We start from the raw sequence: 20,428 nt of genomic DNA on the forward strand, positions 1-20,428 counted from the left end.
AGGCTGACCCCTCCTTGCAGGCGGAGTTGCACATCAGAGAAGGCTCGGGCTACTTCTTCCTCAACACCAGCACCATGGATGTCATCAAGGTGGTCTACCAGGAGGCCAGGGGTGTGGCCACGGTGAGTGTGGGTCCCCATGCTCCTTGCAATTCCTCCTTAGGCTGGCCTTGGGTGTAACAGAGTGGTTACTTCCAAAGTAGGTGCTTAATCACACCAGATGCAATTGGTGAAGCCTTTTGAGTCTGTAGTTCATTGTGAAACTCTCATCATTTGTGAACTACCTTTGAGACTTGGTTCCACGTCTATAAACTGCCCACACTATTAGTGAACCAGCGGTTTCCTGTCAGTCTTTTAATTAAAACATGATATATAAGCAGCAGTGTAACAGTGATAAGGAAGGCTGCTTTTGAAAGGTGTATCAGCTTTTTCTGTTTTCCCTGTGTCTTTCTTGACCGGCTCCCTGTTCTGGCAAATACAGACTCAGCTGTGCCCACGGTGTGGAAGGGTTTAAGATTCTGCTTTTTGTCAGGAGTTGCACCCTTAGTTTTTCCCCACCATGTTGCTATGTAGGCTGGCTGAGCTTTTTTTTTTTTTTTTTTTTTTTTTAAGATTTTATTTATTTATTTGTCAGAGAGAGAGAGGGAGAGAGAGTGAGCACAGGCAGACAGAGTGGCAGGCAGAGGCAGAGGGAGAAGCAGGCTCCTGCCAAGCAAGGAGCCCGATGTGAGACTCAATCCCAGGATGCTGGGACCTGAGCTGAAGGCAGCTGCTTAACCAACTGAGCCCCCCAGGTGTCCAGGCTGACTTTTAAAAAAATATATTTTTTAAAGGTTTGTTAATGTATTTTAGAGAGAGCATTGAGGGGAGGGACAGAGAGAGGGAAAGAGAGTCCCAAGCAGACTCGACTCTGTGCTGTGCTTAGAGCCCGATGCAGGACTGGATTCCATGACCCTGAGATCACGACCTGAGCCTAAACCAAGAGTCAGACACCCAACCAACTGTGCCACCCAAGCACCCCGAGGCTGCTTTTATGTAATTGTTTGTACTTAGCTATTCTCTCTTTGTAGAGGATTTCAGTTGTTCAGATCTTTTTGCTTTTTAAAAACAGCTCTACAGTTATAGCAAAGAGTAAAAGCAAACACACCAAAATCCTAAATGTCTGCATATGTGTGTAAGGAGTTATTTTGCAATCATGCAAACAGAACTTTCTCCAAAACAAACGTACTATGGAATATACAAACAAAGACATGACACCCAAGCAGTACCATTAAACTGCAGTTCTGCCGTGGCCCTTAGACTGCTCTGAAGTCCATTTCTCTGTTTGCACTCACTGACTGTCTTGACACAGGGAGTCACAGTTATTTGCCTCTGGAGTGGGACACGTGTAAAGGACATGAGGGTCACGAGCAGGGTTTCCCGGGATGAGGAACATACATGGAAGTGCTGTGCCACATGGCCCCTGATGTTTACTTTCAGTGTCAGTAGTAGGGAGTGGTGGGGACCATGGCAAAGTAGAAAGCAAAGACCGTTTCTGAGGGACAGCCACCAAGTGCCTCCAGGTGGCTTTTGTTTAATTTTTATTTTTAAAATTTTTTTATTTTTCAAAAGGTTTTATTTAGTTCTTTATTTTAGAGAGAGAGCATGCATGCAAGTGCTGGGGGAGGGGCAGAAGGTGAGGGAGAGACTCTCCCAGCATGGAGTGGCAGACTCCATGCTGAACTTAGAGCCCAACAGGGGGTTTGATCCCATGATCATCACCCGACCTAGGCCAAAACCAAGAGTCAGATGCTCCACCAGCTGAGCCACCCAGATGTCCCCCACCCCACCTTTCGTTTTTGTTTTTTGTTGTTGTTTTTAAAGATTTTATTTATTTGAGAGAGAGAGACAGAGCATAAGGGGGGGGGGAGCAAACTCCCACCTAGCAGGGAGCCCTATGTGGGGCTTGATCCCAGGACCCCCAAGATCAAGATCTGAGCCAAAGGCAGACGCTCAACCAACTGTGGCCCCCAGGCACCCCATCTTTTATAATTTTTAATACCAGCTTTATCATGGTATAATTCGCATACCATACACCTTGCCCATTTCAAGTGTAAGGTCAGTCGGTGTTTAGTCACTAGGAGACATGTGCATTCAGGACCACGGACAGTTCTGGAGCGTTTACATTCCCTGAGAAAGAAACCCCTGTACACTCTAGCTGTGTCCTCCCTGTTCTCACCCAGAGAAACAAAAGAGCATTGGATTTTGTCAAATGGCTTTTCTATGTCTCTTGAAATACTGATGTGGTTTTTGTTTTTTATCCTGTTGATATGATGTGTTGCATGAATTGCCTTTCAGACATTAAACCAACCTTGCATTTCTGGGGCAAATGCTACTTGATCATGATATGGAATTCTTTTTACATGTAACGAGACTCTGTTTGCTAATATTTCTTTGGGTTTACACTAACAGCCCTAAGAGGTACTGGTCTGTGCTTTTCTGTCCAGTGATGTCTTCAGCCAGTGTGGGTATCCAGCAACATTGGCCTCACAGAATGAGGCCTGCTTCTTAGTTTTGGTAGAGTTTGTGTGGCATTGGTATGAAGTGCTCTTAAATATTGGGTAGAATTAACCAGTGAAGCTACTGGGACATGATCTTTTCTTCCAGGGCAGGTTTTTGATTATTAATTCCATCTCTTTATATGTTATAGGTCTATTCACACTGTTTCTTTTTGAGTCCATAGCTTGGGTCTTTATAGGACAGAATGCCCTTTTTAGGACAATTAAGATTTTTTGCTTTCTGGGTGTTTGTTCTGTTTTCACATTTACATCCCTCCAGTGATTGACCTTGGTCTCTTCCTGGCTGTGGAGAGGCTTTCTTTTGGTTCCGTCCCTTGGTGAGGAAGCATGTCATAATAATCCTGTTTTCTCAGAGGCAGAGTCTTAGCCGACAGAACCCCTTAGGTGTGTCACCATAAATCAGAGCAAGAAAACATTTTCTCTCGCCACCTGGGAACAAATGTGTGTTGTTAGAGGCAGCAGGAGGGTTACTAGAAGTCTGAGATCAGAGGAAACTGTCCCCAGAGTATTTTTGTTCCCTTTATAAAAGAATGGATAGTTCCCTGGCCATCACTCCTGCCATGTAAATGAGCGTTCACTGTCACATCCTTCATACTAAAAGGAAAAGCTCAAGTTGTAAATAATTCTGACCGCTTGAGATATGCCTTGCTTTGCTTTACTTCTGGAGATTAAAAAAAAAGAACTCCCTTGTTATCAGCAGGGCACCTGGGTGGCTCAGTCAGTTAAGTGTCTGCCTTATGGCTTGGGCCACAATCCCAGGGTTCTGGGATCGAGCCCTGTGTCAGGCTCCCTGCTCCGTGGAGAGTCTGCTTCTCCCTCTCCCTCAGCCCCTCTCTGCCACTGGTGCTGTCTCTCTCGTGCTCTCTCTCACACACATAAATGAATAATATCTTTTTTAAAAAGTCCCTGTTATCAAGAAGAGGGAAGCCTTGAGTTCAGAAAAAATGGGTACAGTGCCAACAAAACTTGAAGACCCCTTTAGTTACATTTACCTTGCCCCTTATCTTTTGAATAAGCCCAGAGCATAGATCTGTAGCCAGAGAGTGAACTCTCCTCCAAGAACAAGAGCTTCTAAGAGCCCGTGTTGGACTGGGCTGCCCCTATAGGTAGTGAGTCCCCCATCTCTGGAGGCAGCCAAACAGGAGGTGGGACACTTGTCTGGGAGACTCGAGATGGGATTTCAACATCAGAGCCAAGTTTCCCCAGGAGACCTCGAGTGCCTATATAGTCCCACAATATTAGGTTTACCCCCATGCCGTCCCTGTCAGTAGCAGAAACTAGGCTTCTCTAGTCAAGACCAGTAATGATGTTCCCATTCTAAGAGGGTCCCAGGAGAGCCCCAGCAGTTCTCTCTTGGTTGTGGGCAAGCCCTTGCTCATGTGTCTCATCCTGCCATGGTTCCCGTGGAATGAGACAGAGCACTCAGGGCAGGCACGACCCCCAGGACGAGCCTAGCACTGTGGAAAGCACCACAGCGTCCCATGTGGCGGGCCCCACGAGGCGTTCTCGGGGGCACCTTGACCATTGGGGTCTCTGCTTCCTGTCAACTCAGGCCTGGACAAAGACCCTTGCACCTTGAGGTAGAGCTTGGGCTCTGGTTCCCTCTGTCTCTTCTGTAACCTGCCGGATGGGGTTTTTCATGGAGCGTTGACAATCGGTGACAGTTGTTTCTGAAGGACGTTTACACATTTTCTTTGGCATTTTCCAGCTGCTAATTAGCAACATTCTCGTTTCCCTTAATCACAGAGACGAGAAAGCCCACAGCAGTTCTTCAATTAGCTCACAGAAGATGTTTCTTTCTTTCTTACTGATACACATTCAGGATGCAAGAATGTCTCCTGGGTGCGCTTCGGCTTCTGAGCATCTCTGGAAGGGAGCTGTCACGCTCACACACCAGGGCCATTATGAAGGCTCTCTGGCCACACAGTGGAGGGCCGTGCATGGCTGTGCTGAATTCTTACACCCCTTGCCCCCCACAAACTCCCTGAGAGCAGCCTTTAGTTCATTTCTGGCTGGCATGCCCCTAGGAGTGCTTACCTGACTGAAACTTATGGTTCCTTTTTTCTCACCCATTCTTTCCATTTCAAATCAAGTCCTCTACGCAGAACCCATGTAACTAGAAGGGGAGGCAGGGATGGGGGCACGTGACCTACTGTGCGCCAGGCACTTCATACCTTTAAAGTAATGCGTTCATTCTGCAAAGATTGGTGATGGTCCAGGTACTGGTAGTTGGTGGGAAACAAATCATGAGCCACATTGTTTGTCTCCGTATCCTCAGTCCTGTGAGGCCTAGCCAAGCACAGTGACCTTGTATATTCAAGGAGTGTTTCCAGAAGCAAGAGGGTATGGGTAGCAGGTGGCAGCCATGGGCTTTGAACTCGGGTGTGTGTCCTGCTTTTCCCCTGAGAATGACCTGAGTACAGAGGTACCTGTCCCAGTCCTGGATGGATTTTCATCCAACATCCAAGCCAGGGCTCTTCCCTCTGCCTGTGACTTTCCTTTGTTTGTGGTCACCACTTACAGGTCTCAAGGACATGCCCTGACCACCACCCCCTACCCCATGCTATTGACAAGCACTCTTTAGTAGGAAATGGGAGCTGATGACTCCTGGGACATTTGGACATATTTGTAGGGCTCCTCCTCTTCTATAAACACCACCCATCAGAGGATAAGCCTGAAGCGTGTGGGGGCCTAGGGAAGCAAGGAGCTGAGCCGGTGCAGGCGGCATCTCGGGCTGGGCGGGTACGCGGGGACATCCACAGCATCACTCGCAAGCGGAGCTGCCTCTGGCTCCACTAGCAGGGTCTTAATGAGCAGTAATGCATTCATCGTCTCTGAAGAGATGACAGGACTCTCCTCTCGGCTCAATACGCGCTGAAGTTCTCAGGTGGCACCTTCAACACCTAGAGATGAGAATTCGCTCTGGGCCTGGAGTGCCCCCTCCTCCTCCCCTCCATACGCAATGCCCCCGGATGTCAGTCAAGAAGCAGGTGGACCCAAAACGCCTGGAGAGGCAGACAGGCACAGTCCAGAGTTAGTAGTGATGCTGGTCCCCTCGCGGCCAGTAGATGCCTGGTAGACACCCTCCCTTCCCCAAGAGGGGCCAGTCTCACAGGCGGCCCAGCAGAGCTCGCCCTTGACGCCTTGCTCAGCAGGGGCAAGGGGAGTGGCTGTGTGGTGGGAGGACAGCTTGATGCTGCCCTCTGCGTCCGTCATTCGGAAGGATGAAGGCAGCCAGACGTCCAGCCTCTGGGAAATCAAGTGGAAGACGAATTGATTTCTGCTCGCCTTTTTGTCATTGTTTAAAATGCACAAAATGGTCCTTTTGAAGGGGGAGAGGAGAGCTAGAAAAAGCCCTCCGTGCTTTTACCTGTGAGGGTCCATCTGCCGCCAGTGTAACATGTAATTTCTCAGCGCCGTGAAGGACGCACTGGCCCCTGACAGCACCGAGTTCCACAGGAGGATTAGATTGGAGCCTTGAATTAGGTTTTCAAAGATAGCTCTGGTTTCTCTCTCGAATTTGTAAATGCATTCACATTAAGGGAAAAGGAATAAGCTGGGTGAATCATCCCCGGCCAAAGGGGAGGCCTGGTGCTTCCCAGACCCCGCTCCTTGGCCCGTATTTCGTACCAGACTTGGGTGGCGGTGGCTCAAATTGCCAAGGCATTACTCCAGGATACGACTGTGATTTCCACTCTGGGATCTTTGTTAATCAACTTTAAGTCATAGTGCAGAAGAACTTGGGCACGCCTCCTCGGGGCTAGTGTGCCCTTGAGCTCAATGATACTGCCAGCGTGGCCAAGCTTGCTAATCCTCCATGCCCCCAGCTCACTGTGGGCTCGGGCCTCAGTCTCAGTCCTGGCCTTTTCCTGGCCTGCCCTCCTCCCTTGCCCACAGTTCCATTTTGGTTGCTGCGGGCATCTCGCTCTGGCAGAGTGTGGTAGAAGGAGCCCTGAACTGGGAGCTCAGGCACCTGGCTTTTCTTCTCAGTGCTGCCCCTTCAAGGCTCGGTTCTCAACCTCTGTGGGCCTCAGTTTCCCCCATATGTGCACTGAAGGAGTTGGACTGCAGTTAGTACTTCCCAAAGAGATGAGGGTACATGGGTTTGCAGACTGTTTTTTTTTTTTTCTAGAATTTGTAGTTCTTCACAAAGTTAATATTAAAGCTAAGCAGACAGACTAGAATACCAGGTTTCTTTGCCATCACTACAGTAACCTAGAGCTGTACCCTGGGTCTTGGTCTGATCAATACATGTTTATTGGGGACTGAGCCTGTGCCAGACGCTAGGCCCAGCCCTGAGAGAGGCTGGTGAGAAGATAGCCTGGGGGAGGATGGACACTAGACAATGATCTCTGTCACAGCCCAATTATAAGCAATAAAGCTGCACCAGGAAAAGTGAGCAGCAGAAGCAAAGAAGCCTTAGCTGTCTAATTTGGGAAGACTTTCCTAGGAAGGATGCTTGAGCAGAAGCCTGAAGGATGAGGAGGAGCCAGCCGGTGAAGATGGGGTGCAGGGAAAAAAGCCCCAGGTTGTTAAGATGGGCTATGCAGCCCTGAGGCAGGCAGGCCCTAGCTGGCTTTGAGAACCAGAGCAGAACAGTGGCTGCTGGAGCCTGACGGTGGTGAGGGAGCAGGTTTTGCAGTGACATTAGAGCCCTGGGCAAGGGCCAGCTTCATGCCAGTTTCTTCTAGGACATATGAAGGATTTGGACTCATTTTCTGGGCCACCTTCAAAGGATTTTAACCTGGATATAATGTGACCACGTTTGGATGTCTCCTTTGGTTCAGAAACCTGCTTTTCTTCCCCCCCACAGGTTCTTAATACTGACATTGTAGCTTTTCAAACACTGAATCCCTGTAAACTGCCCCCCTTCCTACCTCCTGCCAAATGACTCCACCAGCGCAAACTGCAGCCAGCAAAGCCAGGGCCAGACAGGGATGGGAAGCCACCCTCTGGACCCAGCCACCAGCTCCGTGGCTTACCCCCCACCTGCCCAGCCCCAGACCACCCAATTGAGATACATGCCTAAGCAATACAGCATACCACTGTGGGCACATTGGCAGCATGAGATAGTGATTATCGTGCAGTTTGAATGTGGGATCTGTGAAGCAGATAGGGAAAGAGGGAGGTTTAAAATGGGGGTGGGGGTGTCTTTGCAGCGAAGACTGGAACACAGTCACTCAGGTGTGTCCCTCCACTCAGAATCTTCACGAGGTTCCTACTTCAAACACGGCCAAGGCAGACATGAATGTCGGGATGAATGAGACTCACAGAGCGAATATTTGAAACTGTGGTGGCCTCTGTGGTCTGTTTACAGGTTCTGAGATTCTGTGGGGTCAGATGAGGACCGCCAAGTGAGAGTTTCGTTCAGAAAGGAGCTATGTCACGCATAGCACAGTCTTCTACTGCTGAAGCTGCAGAGGCAGGTGGCATGCACTGGAGATGTGAAACCCTGGTTGGTGCCCTTGTGCGTGTCCGTGGCCTCTGACTGCCCTGCTTTGAGCAACTTCCATTTTTTTAAATCTTAAATTGTAAATCTTAGTAGGTTGAAGTAAATGTACTTCAAGATCCACCCTGGTTCTATCATGTTACATTTCAAGCCCTTCGCCTGGCTGGCAGTGAGGGCTCAAAACGAGGAGTAGGCAGGACAGTAGCTGGGTTAGGATTTTCCTTGTCCGCTGCTTCTGTGCCCTGGCCTGGAGGCCTCCTGGAGGTGGTGTCTCATGGGTGATGGGCTGATGCCACAAGCAGCTGTCAGACTGAGCACCACTCCCCAACCTTGCAGGTGCACCCTTTGCTCCCAGGCATGTCAACCATCATGATCCACGACCTGTGCCTTGCCTTCCCAGCCCCAGCAAAGGTGGATGTGTTCGTCTCGGACATTCAGGAGCTCTACGTACGCGTGGTGGATAAGGTCAGTAGCAACTTCCTGACAGGGCCCTCCGCTGCTGGTTCACAGAAATGCGGAGAGTGGTGAGGCTGCAGGAATTACTTTCCTCATGCCCTTTGCTCTTTTTTCTGGTCTCTGGGTCCCTCTACCCACCTCCTGAGTTGTTTGGAGCTTCTAGAGCTGTCTTGCCTCCGTCCCTCCTTGTGCACGATGTGGAGGGACCTCTGAGTTTAGACTTCCACACCAGTTTATGTCAGGAAAGTTCAGCTGTAAGTTCTGCCCTAAGTTGTCTCCTCCTTAGACCCAAGGTGGAAATGTCCGTCCTCTAGCTGATGTAGGTTACTAGTCTACACTAAGCAAGGCTTACACCCTGCTGATGGTGAATTTCTCCCTGTTGTGTGGGTTGTGGATTCGTGGGAATCTTAGTGGCAATGAGTAAAACACACTACTGCTAAGTGCTTTTTGGGAAAGGAATACATGACAGATCTGGGCTTTTCTTGAATGCCAATAGGAATTTATCTTGCTGATACCTGAAGGAGCTATGGCCAGGCTTACGAGGGTCTCTGGTTCCTAGTTTCCTGACCAGAGAGAATGGTTAGTATTAAAATGTTTGAGCAGCTTACAGTACCCAAAAAGCCAATATTCTCTTATGTGACTTCAGATATTCCTTCTGTGGTCCTATTTCCTCATCAGACTTCGGTTTCTTCACTAAACATGTCTGACGCTTGGTATGCCAAGGCTCTTACTGTATACGCTGCCAGGTGTGAGCAGTTTGGTCAGTGACCATTATTGAACGCCTACTGTACGTCATCCTGGCTGCATCTTATCACTCTAACTAGCTTCTTAGCTCTTTAAGAGTGGGGAGTGTAATTGATGAATCTGAGTATCCCCAAAGTCCCCTGTGTACAGGAAGCACTTAATTGATGTTCATTTGTTGATTGGCCTGTTATCTGGAGCTCAGCCTGGGCCGGTGGGTTTGAGGTTAGCAACACTTTGGCAGAAAGCCTTGGAGTGCCACCAGTGCTAGAATTAGCCACTCAAAGACTACCCTGAATCTCTGTCCCCACGATGCAGGTGGAGATTGGGAAGACGGTCAAGGCCTATGTCCGCGTGCTAGACTTTCACAAGAAGCCTTTCCTGGCCAAATACTTTGCCTTCATGGACCTGAAGCTCCGAGCGGCTTCTCAGATCATCACGTTGGTGTGAGTCCTCCCAGACATCCCAGAAAGCCATCTCAGGGATAGCACTGGCAGGTTGAGGGGAGAAGTCCCAGCCCTTCCCTCTGTTCCAGGGCCCTCGACGAAGCCCTTGACAACTACACAGCCACGTTCCGCATCCATGGTGTGGCCATTGGCCAGACCAGTCTCACCGCAACGGTGATGGATAAAGCTGGACAGCGAATCAACTCGGCCTCCCAGCAGATCGAGGTAAAAGTAGGCAGCCATGTGGTGTCCATCCATCCCTCGCCACCTGTACGCATGGAGTGGGAAACGTGTCATTATTGCAACAGACTTGGAGTTCTAGGGGTCATCCAGGAAGCTGCCATGGAGAAACCATATTAAGATCTCTGCCCTGCCGTGTCCTCTGACTCAAAGGGAGCTCCCCCCCAACCAGTCCTCGGGAAGGTAGCACCACAGGGAGGGGTCTGAGGAACTCCCATCTCCCTCTGGGACATGGGGGACAGGTTGTCACTCAGAGATGTCACTCAGAGGAGAGAGCCACTTGTCACATGGCCGGGGAGGGCACAGTACTCTGTAAAGCCTTAAGTGCCAGAAAGGAGTAGCTGGGCAGGAGCTGTGGGCCAATTAGGCTCACATCTAGAAGCTCATCCTGACCATTGCTCCAAACCAGCCCTCTGAAGGAGTGGGCTCCTGTCATGGCAGCTCCTGGAGCAAGTGGGGATGTCAGGAGTCATCTCCATGTGTGAGTTAGGACTGTCTTGGGACCTTAGGTGTTTCACAGGAGCCTTCTAGTCCTCAGGGGCCAAGACAGCCATGGCTCCAAATTCAAGTCCAAGTTTCTCCCTCAGTGGCAGTGCTGAGATGCGTGCCCTCCCGTCGGCATCCTCCACAGGCCTGTCCACTCAGCGGCTGGCAGGCTTTATATTAAATGGTTCTGAAGCCGGCAGTTGTGGTTTGTGCCTCTGGATGGAAGGGCTCCTTTCTGGTGATGGAGAATTCATTTCTGCCTATAAATAGCGCAACACCACAGAGATTAATCCTCATGTACAAAGCAGCCCCTTGGCCAACTAGGCTCTGTGCTCCGGTCCGGGTTCCTCCTGCGCTCCTGCTAGGTGGAGCCGGGGGCGTGGCCAGGCAGGAGGAGGACGTCAGGCCTTCCATGGTGCAGAGAGACAAGGACGTCCTTGTCCCTGACCCCCCCCCCCCCAACCCCTCTTCCTTCATCTGAGAATTTTGAGAGCATCGAAAAAGAGAATTGTCCCCGGGCAATTTATCAGTAGAAATTGGAGAAATGCTGTGCAAGGGGGAAAACCTTGAAGGCAGCGGAATGTGAACTTTGCCATGTATCAAAATCCCCTGGAAGACTTGTTAAAACACAAATTTCAGGGACAATCCCTTTGCCATTCTGATTCCATAGATCAGGGTGGGCTGAAGAATGGGTATTTCTAATAGATCTCAGGTAACACTGATATGGCTGGCCAGGGGACCATGAGGTGAGAGCCTTTTAAGAAGGTTTCATGTGACAAAGATGTGTTTATTTTCACGGGGCTTCAGGTCTGGCGAAACGAAGCAGGGTTGCAAAGAGCAGAACCTGCCCCTGGGTACCACAGATCCTCAGGCCCTGGACCAGCTGAGGTCCTGGGGAGGGGAACTCAGGCTCTTCTTGAGCTCAGCAGGACCCAGGTCCACCCCAGTCCCCTCTCCCAGAGCAGGGACATCCAGGAGCCACGTGTCCCTCTCCCTGAATATGTTCAGGGTGGATTCTGCCCAGCCGGGTGCACTCAGAACACAACAGCCCCCTTCTCTCTTTTGTTTCCACATGCAGGTCTTTCCCCCATTTAGGTTGATACCCAGGAAGGTGACGCTGATCATTGGGGCCATGATGCAGGTAGGAGCCGAAGGCTGCATGCTTGCCCACACCCAACCTGTGGCCCCTGCCTGGCTCCAGTCCGCGCCCCACCCCCACTCTGGGCGTCAGGAGGCTAAGATGGAGAGCTTGGGTGTGTCGGCGCCCTCGCCTCCAAGGATGAGACCCAGGGGCTGACTGGGCACTGCTGCTTCTCCCTGCTCCAGATCACCTCGGAGGGCGGCCCGCAGCCCCAGTCCAATATCCTCTTCTCCATCAGTAACGAGAGCGTTGCCGTGGTGAACAGCGCGGGGCTGGTGCGGGGGCTGGCCGTCGGCAATGGCACTGTGTCTGGGGTCGTGCAGGCTGTGGATGCTGAGACTGGCAAGCTTGTCATCGTGTCTCAGGTAATGCACATGGGCTCCTCTGGTCATGGGGGCTCCTGAAGCCTCTAGTTGTGGGGTGCACTTCTCCCCCCAGCAGCTGGCATGCCAGTCAGCCATGATGGCAAGGAGGTCTGTTTACTGGGGTCGGGCTGTTACTGGTCCCAAGGACACTCCCCCCTTCCTGAAGGCCTGGCTTCTGCCCTCTGAGTCCACAGCCCCTCTCTGCCATCTGCCCTCCACCAGGGCCAGCCCGGCCAACCTGGGGACATCTTCTCCAGACTGAGTCTCCCTAGCTGCTTCTTTTTTTTTTTTTTTAAGATTTTATTTATTTGACAGACAGAGATCATAAGTAGGCAGAGAAGCAGGCAGAGAGAGGAGGAAGCAGGCTCCCCGCTGAGCAGAGAGCCTGATTCAGGGCTCTATCCCAGGACTCTGGGATCATGACCTGAGCCAAAAGCAGAGGCTTTAACTGAGCCACCCAGGCGCCCCTCCCTAGCTGCTTCTTAAAGGACAGGATCTCCAACGCTATCCCTGCCCTGGGGACATTCCAAGGCATGACAGCAGACTCTGCACTGGGCACTTTACCCTTAACTCCTTTAGCTCCCCTGGCACCCCTGCCCCCGGACATTTGCTGCTACCCAGTTTCCCTATGATGGGCCTAAGGAAGAGCTAGGGGCCCAAGGCTTGGGGACATTCAGATGGAAGAGAAGGGTACTGTTGCCTCCGACATGCTTTATGGCTTAGTGTGGGTTTTCAGGAGTGTGCATAGCTTGGCTACTACTGTAAGCATGGACAGTTGGACACCAGTAGGATTTTATTTTATTTTATTTTATTTTATTTTATTTTTTTAAAGATTTTATTTATTTATTTGACAGAGAGAGATTACATGTAGGCAGAGAGGCAGGCAGAGAGAGAGAGAGGAGGAAGCAGGCTCCCTGCTGAGCAGAGAGCCCGATGTGGGACTCGATCCCAGAACTCTGGGATCATGACCCGAGCCGAAGGCAGCGGCTCAACCCACTGAGCCACCCAGGCGCCCCAGTAGGATTTTAGAAGCAGACTTGTATTTTCAGGAAAAAAGGAAAACCTGAATCATGAACTAGTCACTTTTGCCACTGCAGGTTAAGTTATTCCCCAAGCTTCTTGGCTGGACTCCGAGACATTTACGAAGTGCTTTTCTGGATTAGCAGACATTGGAAGGCGCAGCTAGAGGAGTTTTCCCCGTAGTGGGGGTTCTTCCTGCCCCTAATCAGCGGCCCTGATTCCACGTGGGAGAAAGTTGGTTTCTTTTTTTTTTTTTTTTTTTTTAAAGATTTTATTTATTAATTTGACAGAGAGAAATCACAAGTAGATGGAGAGGCAGCCAGAGAGAGGGAGAGAGGGAAGCAGGCTCTCCGCTGAGCAGAGAGCCTGATGCGGGACTCGATCCCAGGACTCTGAGATCATGACCTGAGCCGGAGGCAGCGGCTTAACCCACTGAGCCACCCAGGCGCCCGAAAGTTGGTTTCTTTTTTGTTTCTTTTTTCTTTTTTTTTCTTTCTTTTAAGTAAGCTTCACACCCAGTGTGGGGCTTGAACTTAAGGCTTTGAGATCAAGAGTTGCATGCTCCACTAATTGAGCCAGCCAGGTACCCTAAACATTGATTTCTAAGTCTGATCATGTTCTTTGTTTCCTGGGGGTGGGCACCTCATTGGGCTCCTCAGGGGAGATGGGAGAAGGTCTCCATGTGCTGAGGACTTGAGTTCTCCCTGACAGCCTGTGAACATGGTGACTTGCGGAAGTGTCTGCTCTAGCAAGACCATGGACAGCCTTTTCAGAACCCCATTTCCTGGTTCCTTGTCTGGCATAAGGGCTCCCTGGAAGGTGTCCGTGAGCTCCACTGTGTTCTCCACATCTGAACACAGGGCACCCAGGGGAGCTGGTGTGCGTATCGTCCTGGAGAAGGGGAGGCTAATGCGTCCTTCTTCCCCGAGGCTGACTTTGATCCGACATTGAGTTCATTGATTTACTCCCTTTTGCTGGAGTTTCAGCATCTCTGCAAGGATTGTGCTTAAACCACAAAGTCTTTTTGAATCATGGAGGTAGATGCCCTGATTCTACCTATCGATTTTATAAAGCCAACAAGAAAGCCTTGGGAATGTGAATCTGCCCTGTGGCATATAGCAGGATTCAGATAGACGTCCTGGAGAATAAGATGAAGGACCAACGAGGTGTTGCTTTTTTTTCTCCCCCCTTCTAAAGAAAGGATTGCAGCTTCGGGAACTAGTTTATTTTTCTCCTCCTGAGGGCCCAGGTGGCTGAAGTGGCAGCTGGCTGTGACTTCAGCTGGAGGGGCAGACAGCCATGCAGTTCCCTCCCAGCCACTTCTCTTCCTGGTCTGACCTCGCTGGGCCACCTCTCTCTGTGTCTCCCATCTGGCAAGTCAGGAGAGGAGCTGGGTTAAGGTCCTGGTGCCCCCTGGCAGCTGGAAAGGTTGGGCCACCAGCACCAGCTGAAAGCCATCTTCTTGAGCCCAGGCAGGTAGGGGCTCAGCTGAGTGTGGGAGCTCAGAAACTCCCGGTTCCATCTGTCCAAACCAGGTCACCGATGCAGCACCCATGGCCAGGGTGTGGGCCGGGACTAGCAAAAGGAGACCAGGCTGTGAAAAGGACAAAAGGAAGGACAGGAATGGATATTTATTGAGTACCTACTAAATGCCAGGCCTTAGTCCGGATCACAGGAGGTGGTCCTTGTATGAGCCAATGCAAAAAAGGCTTACAGGTTTTAGTAGCCTGGGTTTAGCAAGAGTCAATAGCACTATAAAGAAACTTAATAAAGTCAAACTTTTTTTTTTTAAGGTTTTATTTACTAACTTGAGAGACAGAGCATGAGTAGGGGAAAGAGGCAAAGGGAAAAGTAGGCTCCCCGCTGAGCTGGGAGCCTGACGCAGGGCTCCATCCCGGGGTCCTGGGATCATGACTTGAGCCAAAGGCAGATGCTTAACCGACTGAGCTGCCCAGGTGCCCCTAAAATTAATTTTTGACCAGATTAATTCAAGTACAGACTTCAGGATAAAAGAGCATATACAGTCTGCTCTAGCCAGATTCTGTGTCCTGCCTTCGTCACAGTACCCTATTCACTTACAGAGAGACACATGCTAGATTTGGGGTTGGGAGACTCTGGAATCCTGTCCTGTGAGGGCCACCCAGAAGAGCCAACCCCAGTCACTGCCCCCAAGTCCTTGAAGTGCGGACCTGGAGCAGGTGGCTCAGATAGGCCTCTTAAGCTCAGAGGCCCAAGGTGGGACCCCCAAGGGAACAGGAAAAACAGCAGCCAGATCTCTGGGGGGGTGAGCCACCCACAAAGCCAGGCTGCGTCGGGAAGAGAAGCAGGTGCTGGACATCTTGTGAGGACCTCCTGGCCTTCAGGACCCTAAGCTGGCCTTGACAAGATCCTCCTTCCCTGGAGGGGTCCCTTCGTGTGATACCCGTTGCTAGCCCCTAGTCCCTTCTGCAGCCAGCCTGAACTCCCAAAGCCCTTCTCCTAGGACCTCGTGGAGGTGGAGGTGCTGCTTCTCCAGGCGGTGAGGATCCGAGCCCCCATCACTCGCATGAGGACAGGAACCCAGGTGAGGCGGGAAGCTCTCCGGCCCCTCCCATCCGTGCTGGCTGTCTGAGCAGCCTCCTAGAGGGTCTTGGGCTCTGAGTTCTGGTTGAGCTTGGCTGAGTCATGGCTAGGTCGCTATTCCTTCTCCCATTCAGCAGGCCCCCCAACAGTCCATGGGTTCAGCTCTAGCTTTAGGAGCCTTCCCCATATTTCCTGCTCCAGGTCCCTTGTGTTTTCTCCAGCACAATTACTGAGGGACACCTGTGCCCCCGCCCCACCCCCCCAGAGTCTGCCAGCTTCCCAAACCTAGAATAGCACCTGGCATATAACAGGAGCTCATGCTTGTATGGCGGGTACTCTGCTCCACGCTTTCTATGCAATAATTCAGTCAATGTTTGCTAACAACCCGTGAGGTTGCCCCCCATGTCATCTCTCTGATATGGATGAGGAAATGAATGCATGTAGAAAGCTTATGGCCTGGGCCCTAGGTCACACAACTAGTAAGTGATAGAACTGGAAATCGACCTGACAGCCTGGCACGGAGTCTGCTCTTAGCTTTTGGCAGTATTCCTCCACGTGTTTTCCCTGGCGAGCACTCAGAAACTGCAATTCCCACCCATGCCCATCCCCCATGTGTGGGGACCCCCGGTTAGGTTGAAAGAAAAGAGCAGAGGCAGGGACCCAGGGCAGAATGAGCTGTGCCATCTGGGAGACTGCCGGCACCCTGGAGCTCCGGGGGGGATGGGGGGGTCATATCACGAAGAAGGGGGTCGGTCAGCCAAGATGAGACACTGTCCACAGCCCAAGAAGGACAGTACACAGAGGGGCTTGTTCTGTCTTTCATTTGATCATTGGCTGTTCTACCCGCCCCTCCTGCACCTGCACTGGGCCCATCCAGGTAAGGGAAGAATGGGGCACATGTCCCATGGCACAAAGGAGACAGTCAGTGCCCTGGGGCTCTGGGGGGCCCTCTCGGCAGCGGGACTCCTGTGGTCATAGGCCTGCCTTCTCTCCTGCAGATGCCTGTTTATATCACTGGGATCACCAACAATCAGAACCCTTTCTCCTTTGGCAATGCTGTGCCAGGCCTGACCTTCCACTGGTCTGTCACTAAGCGGGACATCCTGGACATCCGGGGGCGACACCACGAGGTAACTACCCACCCAGGGCCCTCTCCCCCAGCATGTGCGCCAGTGTCCAGAGCAGGAAGGTCTCTCCCCATATTTCTGCCCATGAGGTCTGCACCCTCCCTCCCAGGCTACTGCTAGCCCCATTCTATCTCTCAAGGCTCGTCTGGACAGCTTCTTGCAAATGCTGCCACCACAACCATCCTCCCGTAGTGTCCTTCCTCCACTCCCAGTCTTCTCGTGTCCCGGAATCTGGGCTCCTAGCTCTCCCTCCTCGTAGCCCTTTCCACTTGAAGCACACACTGCTAAGCGCTACAGATGGGCTTCATAGTAGCCAACTTCAGAAGGCAGCAACAATGACAGGCTGTGGGGAGGCTGCAGAAGTTCCAGAACATCACAGGGGTCAGGGTCCCTAGTCTGTAACTTCTCACGTTCTCTCAGAGGTGATGCCGGGCAACCCTGGGGCTTTTTCCAGATTTTTCCCTAAGGACAAACTCTCCTCCCCTTAGCCCTTCTTAGAGGGACCCTGGCCTTTCCTCAAACCTCAGAGCTGGAAGAAAAGGTACTGGACCCGTCTTAGTGCTGACTAGAGCCCATCTAAGGGAAAGGACTTGGCGTATGTCACCCAGTGCACCAGTGGGGAAATGGGACAGGAGTCAGCCCTGGTGACTCTGGTCTGCCACCCCCAGTGCACTGTGGTCATGCAGGGCCCAAGTAGGAGTTGGTTTGGGAGGTTTCTTCTTACCTTACCTGTGCACAACAGGGAGTGGGTGGTTGGGAGGGTCCTGTACCCAGGACCAGCTGTCAGGGGTACCAGGGCCCTAGGCCTTTCCTGAGAACGCGTTTGATGTCTGTCCCAGGCTTCACTACAGCTGCCGTCACAGTACAACTTTGCCATGAATGTGCATGGCCGGGTGAAAGGCAGGACCGGGCTGCGGGTGGTGGTCAAGGCTCTGGACCCTGCTGCTGGGCAGCTGCACGGCCTCGCCAAAGAACTCGCCGATGAGATCCAAATCCAGGTAAAGGGGCAGGGGGACAGGAGCCACCATTAGAGGGAAAGCCAGTGTGCCCATCCCACACCCCAACCCAGGGCCATTCGGGCCCACATGAGCCCTGCTACCACTCCTACACCTGATGGCTTCTCAGTCTGCAGGGGCCAGGAGTATATAAGGTGCTGTGGGAGCCCAGAGTTGAGGCTTCCCTGGGCCAGCAGGATGGGGGCGGGTGGCTGGCAGGCCGGGTGTCTGGCAGGCCAGGTGGCAGGAGCAGTGTGTACAAAGTCCGGGAGGCATGAAATAACTTGGTGTATTCCCCAAATAGCAGATAATTCTATGCTTGGTGTTGGAAGCACCTTCATGGTAGGAAGAAGCTGGAAAATTGTGAGGCATTCATTGAATTGTCTGTGTTTATTTCACAAATACTCAGCACTTAGCAGAGGCATACTTGCCTTTCTCCACCTCCCAGTGTTGTCTGTCCTGGGAGGTGCTCCCATGAAGTCCGCGGGGGCTGCTGCTTGAGGACAAGCCTGCGGCCCAAGGGGGAAGGGGTCCAAGTGTCCCCTCCAGGTTGTGAATGGGCGGTGGGCCCAGAAAGGCCTAAAGGGCTGTGCTGTGTGGACGACCTGAGATGGCTCTTCTCCCTCCTGGGACTCGACACCCGTTATTTCTGTCTCTGGCCTGCCCTCCTACCTCCCCTGTCCTTCGGGGCCCTTGTAAAACTAGGAGGGGACAAGTTGCTTCTGAAGAGCATTTTTAGCTTCAGAGGGCCCCGTTCTGCCCATCTGGGACTCAGTAACCTCTGGGTCCCCCTAAATTGCAAAAAAAAAAAAAACCCTGAAAGTGGTCCCTAAATATCATGAGAAAAGAAACAGATTCAAGCCCCCTCGTGTCTGGTGCCTCTCACGGGATTAAAGACAGGGCTTTACAGCTTCCACATTCTGTGACCTCAAGTGAGACACTTAACATCTTTGTGCCTCAGTTTCCCGAGCTGACAGCTGGAGGCTTGAGTACCTCAGAAACTTCAACATGCTGGATCCAGCCCACAGATGTATTTGCTTTGGCTCATGCAACGCTCTAAAACAATTTTTATTTGTTGCCAACATTTAAAAATAGGAAGATGTTGTCTAAAAACCCAGTAGGCAGCTTGTCCTAAAGATTCGGTGTCTTGGTACACAGCAGAATCAGCAGGCGATGAGAAGCAGCCTCCCCTCAGCGGAGCCAGCCCCACCGCTCCCCCTTGTCATCCCCTGGGTGGTGAGGCCATGGGTCCGTCGCTGTTGACCCTGGTGCTCACACTATTGCTTTCCTGACACTTGAGTTAACAGGAAAGTAAGATCCCTCTCACAGCTACCTCTCCATCCGAAGAGGGGCAACAAAGAACATGCATATAAGAAAAGCAGGAGGAAACCTATTTATAAGTATGTCTCCCGGCCCATGCATGTATCCAAGTCAGAACCGATGCTCTATGCTGGGTACCCCCTGCCCAGGGCAGGGACCCCCCCCCCCCACCGACATCAGAACCCCATCTTGCTCCCAGAGACAATTTATCAGTCACCATTTAGGAAGCACTGCTCCCATTGCCACATGAGGCCTGCTGTTTGAGACGAACGTGGCAAGGATTATTGCTTTTAGACCCATTTTACAGATGAGGACGTTTGGGCTTATGTATATGATCAGAACATAGCAAGGCTGGAAGGGAAGGAAAATTGGACCCTTTAGACTCCAGCCCATCTGATGAGATCAGAAGCCAGTGGGGGAGCACAAAGCTGGACTCAGCATCCAGGCCCAGAGGCCAAGAGAGGTCGTCCCATGGCCCCCTAGAGAAAAGGACTTGGAAGGGTGGTAGGCAGTTAGGGTGCTTGTCGGGAGGGGTCTGGAGTTCCCATAAGAGCTGCAACCGTAGGCTGGGGAGCTGTGGCAGGCCTTGGGGCTCCTGGGAAGCGAGGATCAGATTTGGTCTGATTCACTCCGACATGACCAGGTTTCTCACCTGCCAGTCTGGTTCACTGACCCACTTGCCCCCGCACCGTGTGGCTCCCAGGAGAGCAGGACAAGAGGGAAGATCAGGGCCAATGGGCAGCTAAGGGTTATCCTGACTTGGGCACAATGAGGATCAGCTGAGACAGACCCTGAGCCCTGTAATTCTGCACACCTCCTTCCATGCCCACAAAGATCCCCCCCACCACAGGAACCTGGGGAGTAGCCTGTGCTCCCTGGCTTCAATGGGGTATGCACACATGAGCCTGCCTGTCCACTCTTTCTCATCATACCCCTGGCCTCTGTTAAAAGCCTGCCCTACGCATCCCATTCCCTGCCATCTGGCAGGTGCCCCCAACGGTGTTCTTCATCTCTGCCCCTCCCCCCACCCGGTCTCACTGCCAAGAGCGGGGACAGGGGGCTGGACAGGACTCCAGCGCATGCCAGGAACCAACCTCACCCTCCGTTCCAGGTATTCGAGAAGCTGCTGCTGCTGAACCCTGAAATAGAAGCAGAACAAATACTAATGTCACCCAACTCATTTATAAAGCTTCAGACAAACAGGTACGTGACTCAGCGCTCGTTTGCAGCAGGCTGAGGAGCAGCGCTCCACGTCCAACGACTCATTTGTCAAAGTTGTCAGACACTTCCAGCCAGCTGCGTCCCTCTCTGTGCGAAGTGGGTGCGGCTTCTGCAGGCCCCTTCCCTGCCCCGCCAATTGCTCCTGCGGCTCCACGTTGCTGGTCCCCGTGGGCCTGTCTCTTCTTCCCTCGCGCCCAGCAAGCTTGTAATGCCCACTGCTCCAGTCCGTGACTCCAAAGGGGGAAAATGTACCACCTTGGAAGAGTTAAACTTCCAAATGCCCCTTTGTCTTCAAGACACGC

At 51.9% G+C, this 20,428-nt stretch overlaps 1 protein-coding gene across 2 annotated transcripts in view; it reads left to right on the forward strand.

Annotated features, from left to right (window-relative positions):
• Positions 1 to 20,428, forward strand: part of NUP210 (nucleoporin 210) — a 103,106-nt gene that overhangs the window by 64,688 nt on the left and 17,990 nt on the right. For both annotated transcript variants that reach the window (XR_009350815.1, XM_059161870.1), the window contains exons 20-29: positions 21 to 122; positions 8,343 to 8,471; positions 9,522 to 9,649; positions 9,739 to 9,874; positions 11,454 to 11,516; positions 11,702 to 11,881; positions 15,384 to 15,464; positions 16,462 to 16,593; positions 17,430 to 17,588; positions 20,017 to 20,108. Coding sequence is in view for 1 of the 2 variants with exons in the window: in XM_059161870.1 (XP_059017853.1) it covers positions 21 to 122; positions 8,343 to 8,471; positions 9,522 to 9,649; positions 9,739 to 9,874; positions 11,454 to 11,516; positions 11,702 to 11,881; positions 15,384 to 15,464; positions 16,462 to 16,593; positions 17,430 to 17,588; positions 20,017 to 20,108 (1,202 nt within the window). In the remaining variant the exon portion in view is untranslated. The remainder of the gene's footprint in view (positions 1 to 20; positions 123 to 8,342; positions 8,472 to 9,521; positions 9,650 to 9,738; positions 9,875 to 11,453; positions 11,517 to 11,701; positions 11,882 to 15,383; positions 15,465 to 16,461; positions 16,594 to 17,429; positions 17,589 to 20,016; positions 20,109 to 20,428) is intronic.

Source organism: Mustela lutreola, chromosome 2 (genome assembly GCF_030435805.1).
Source record: "Mustela lutreola isolate mMusLut2 chromosome 2, mMusLut2.pri, whole genome shotgun sequence".
NCBI lineage: Eukaryota > Metazoa > Chordata > Mammalia > Carnivora > Mustelidae > Mustela > Mustela lutreola.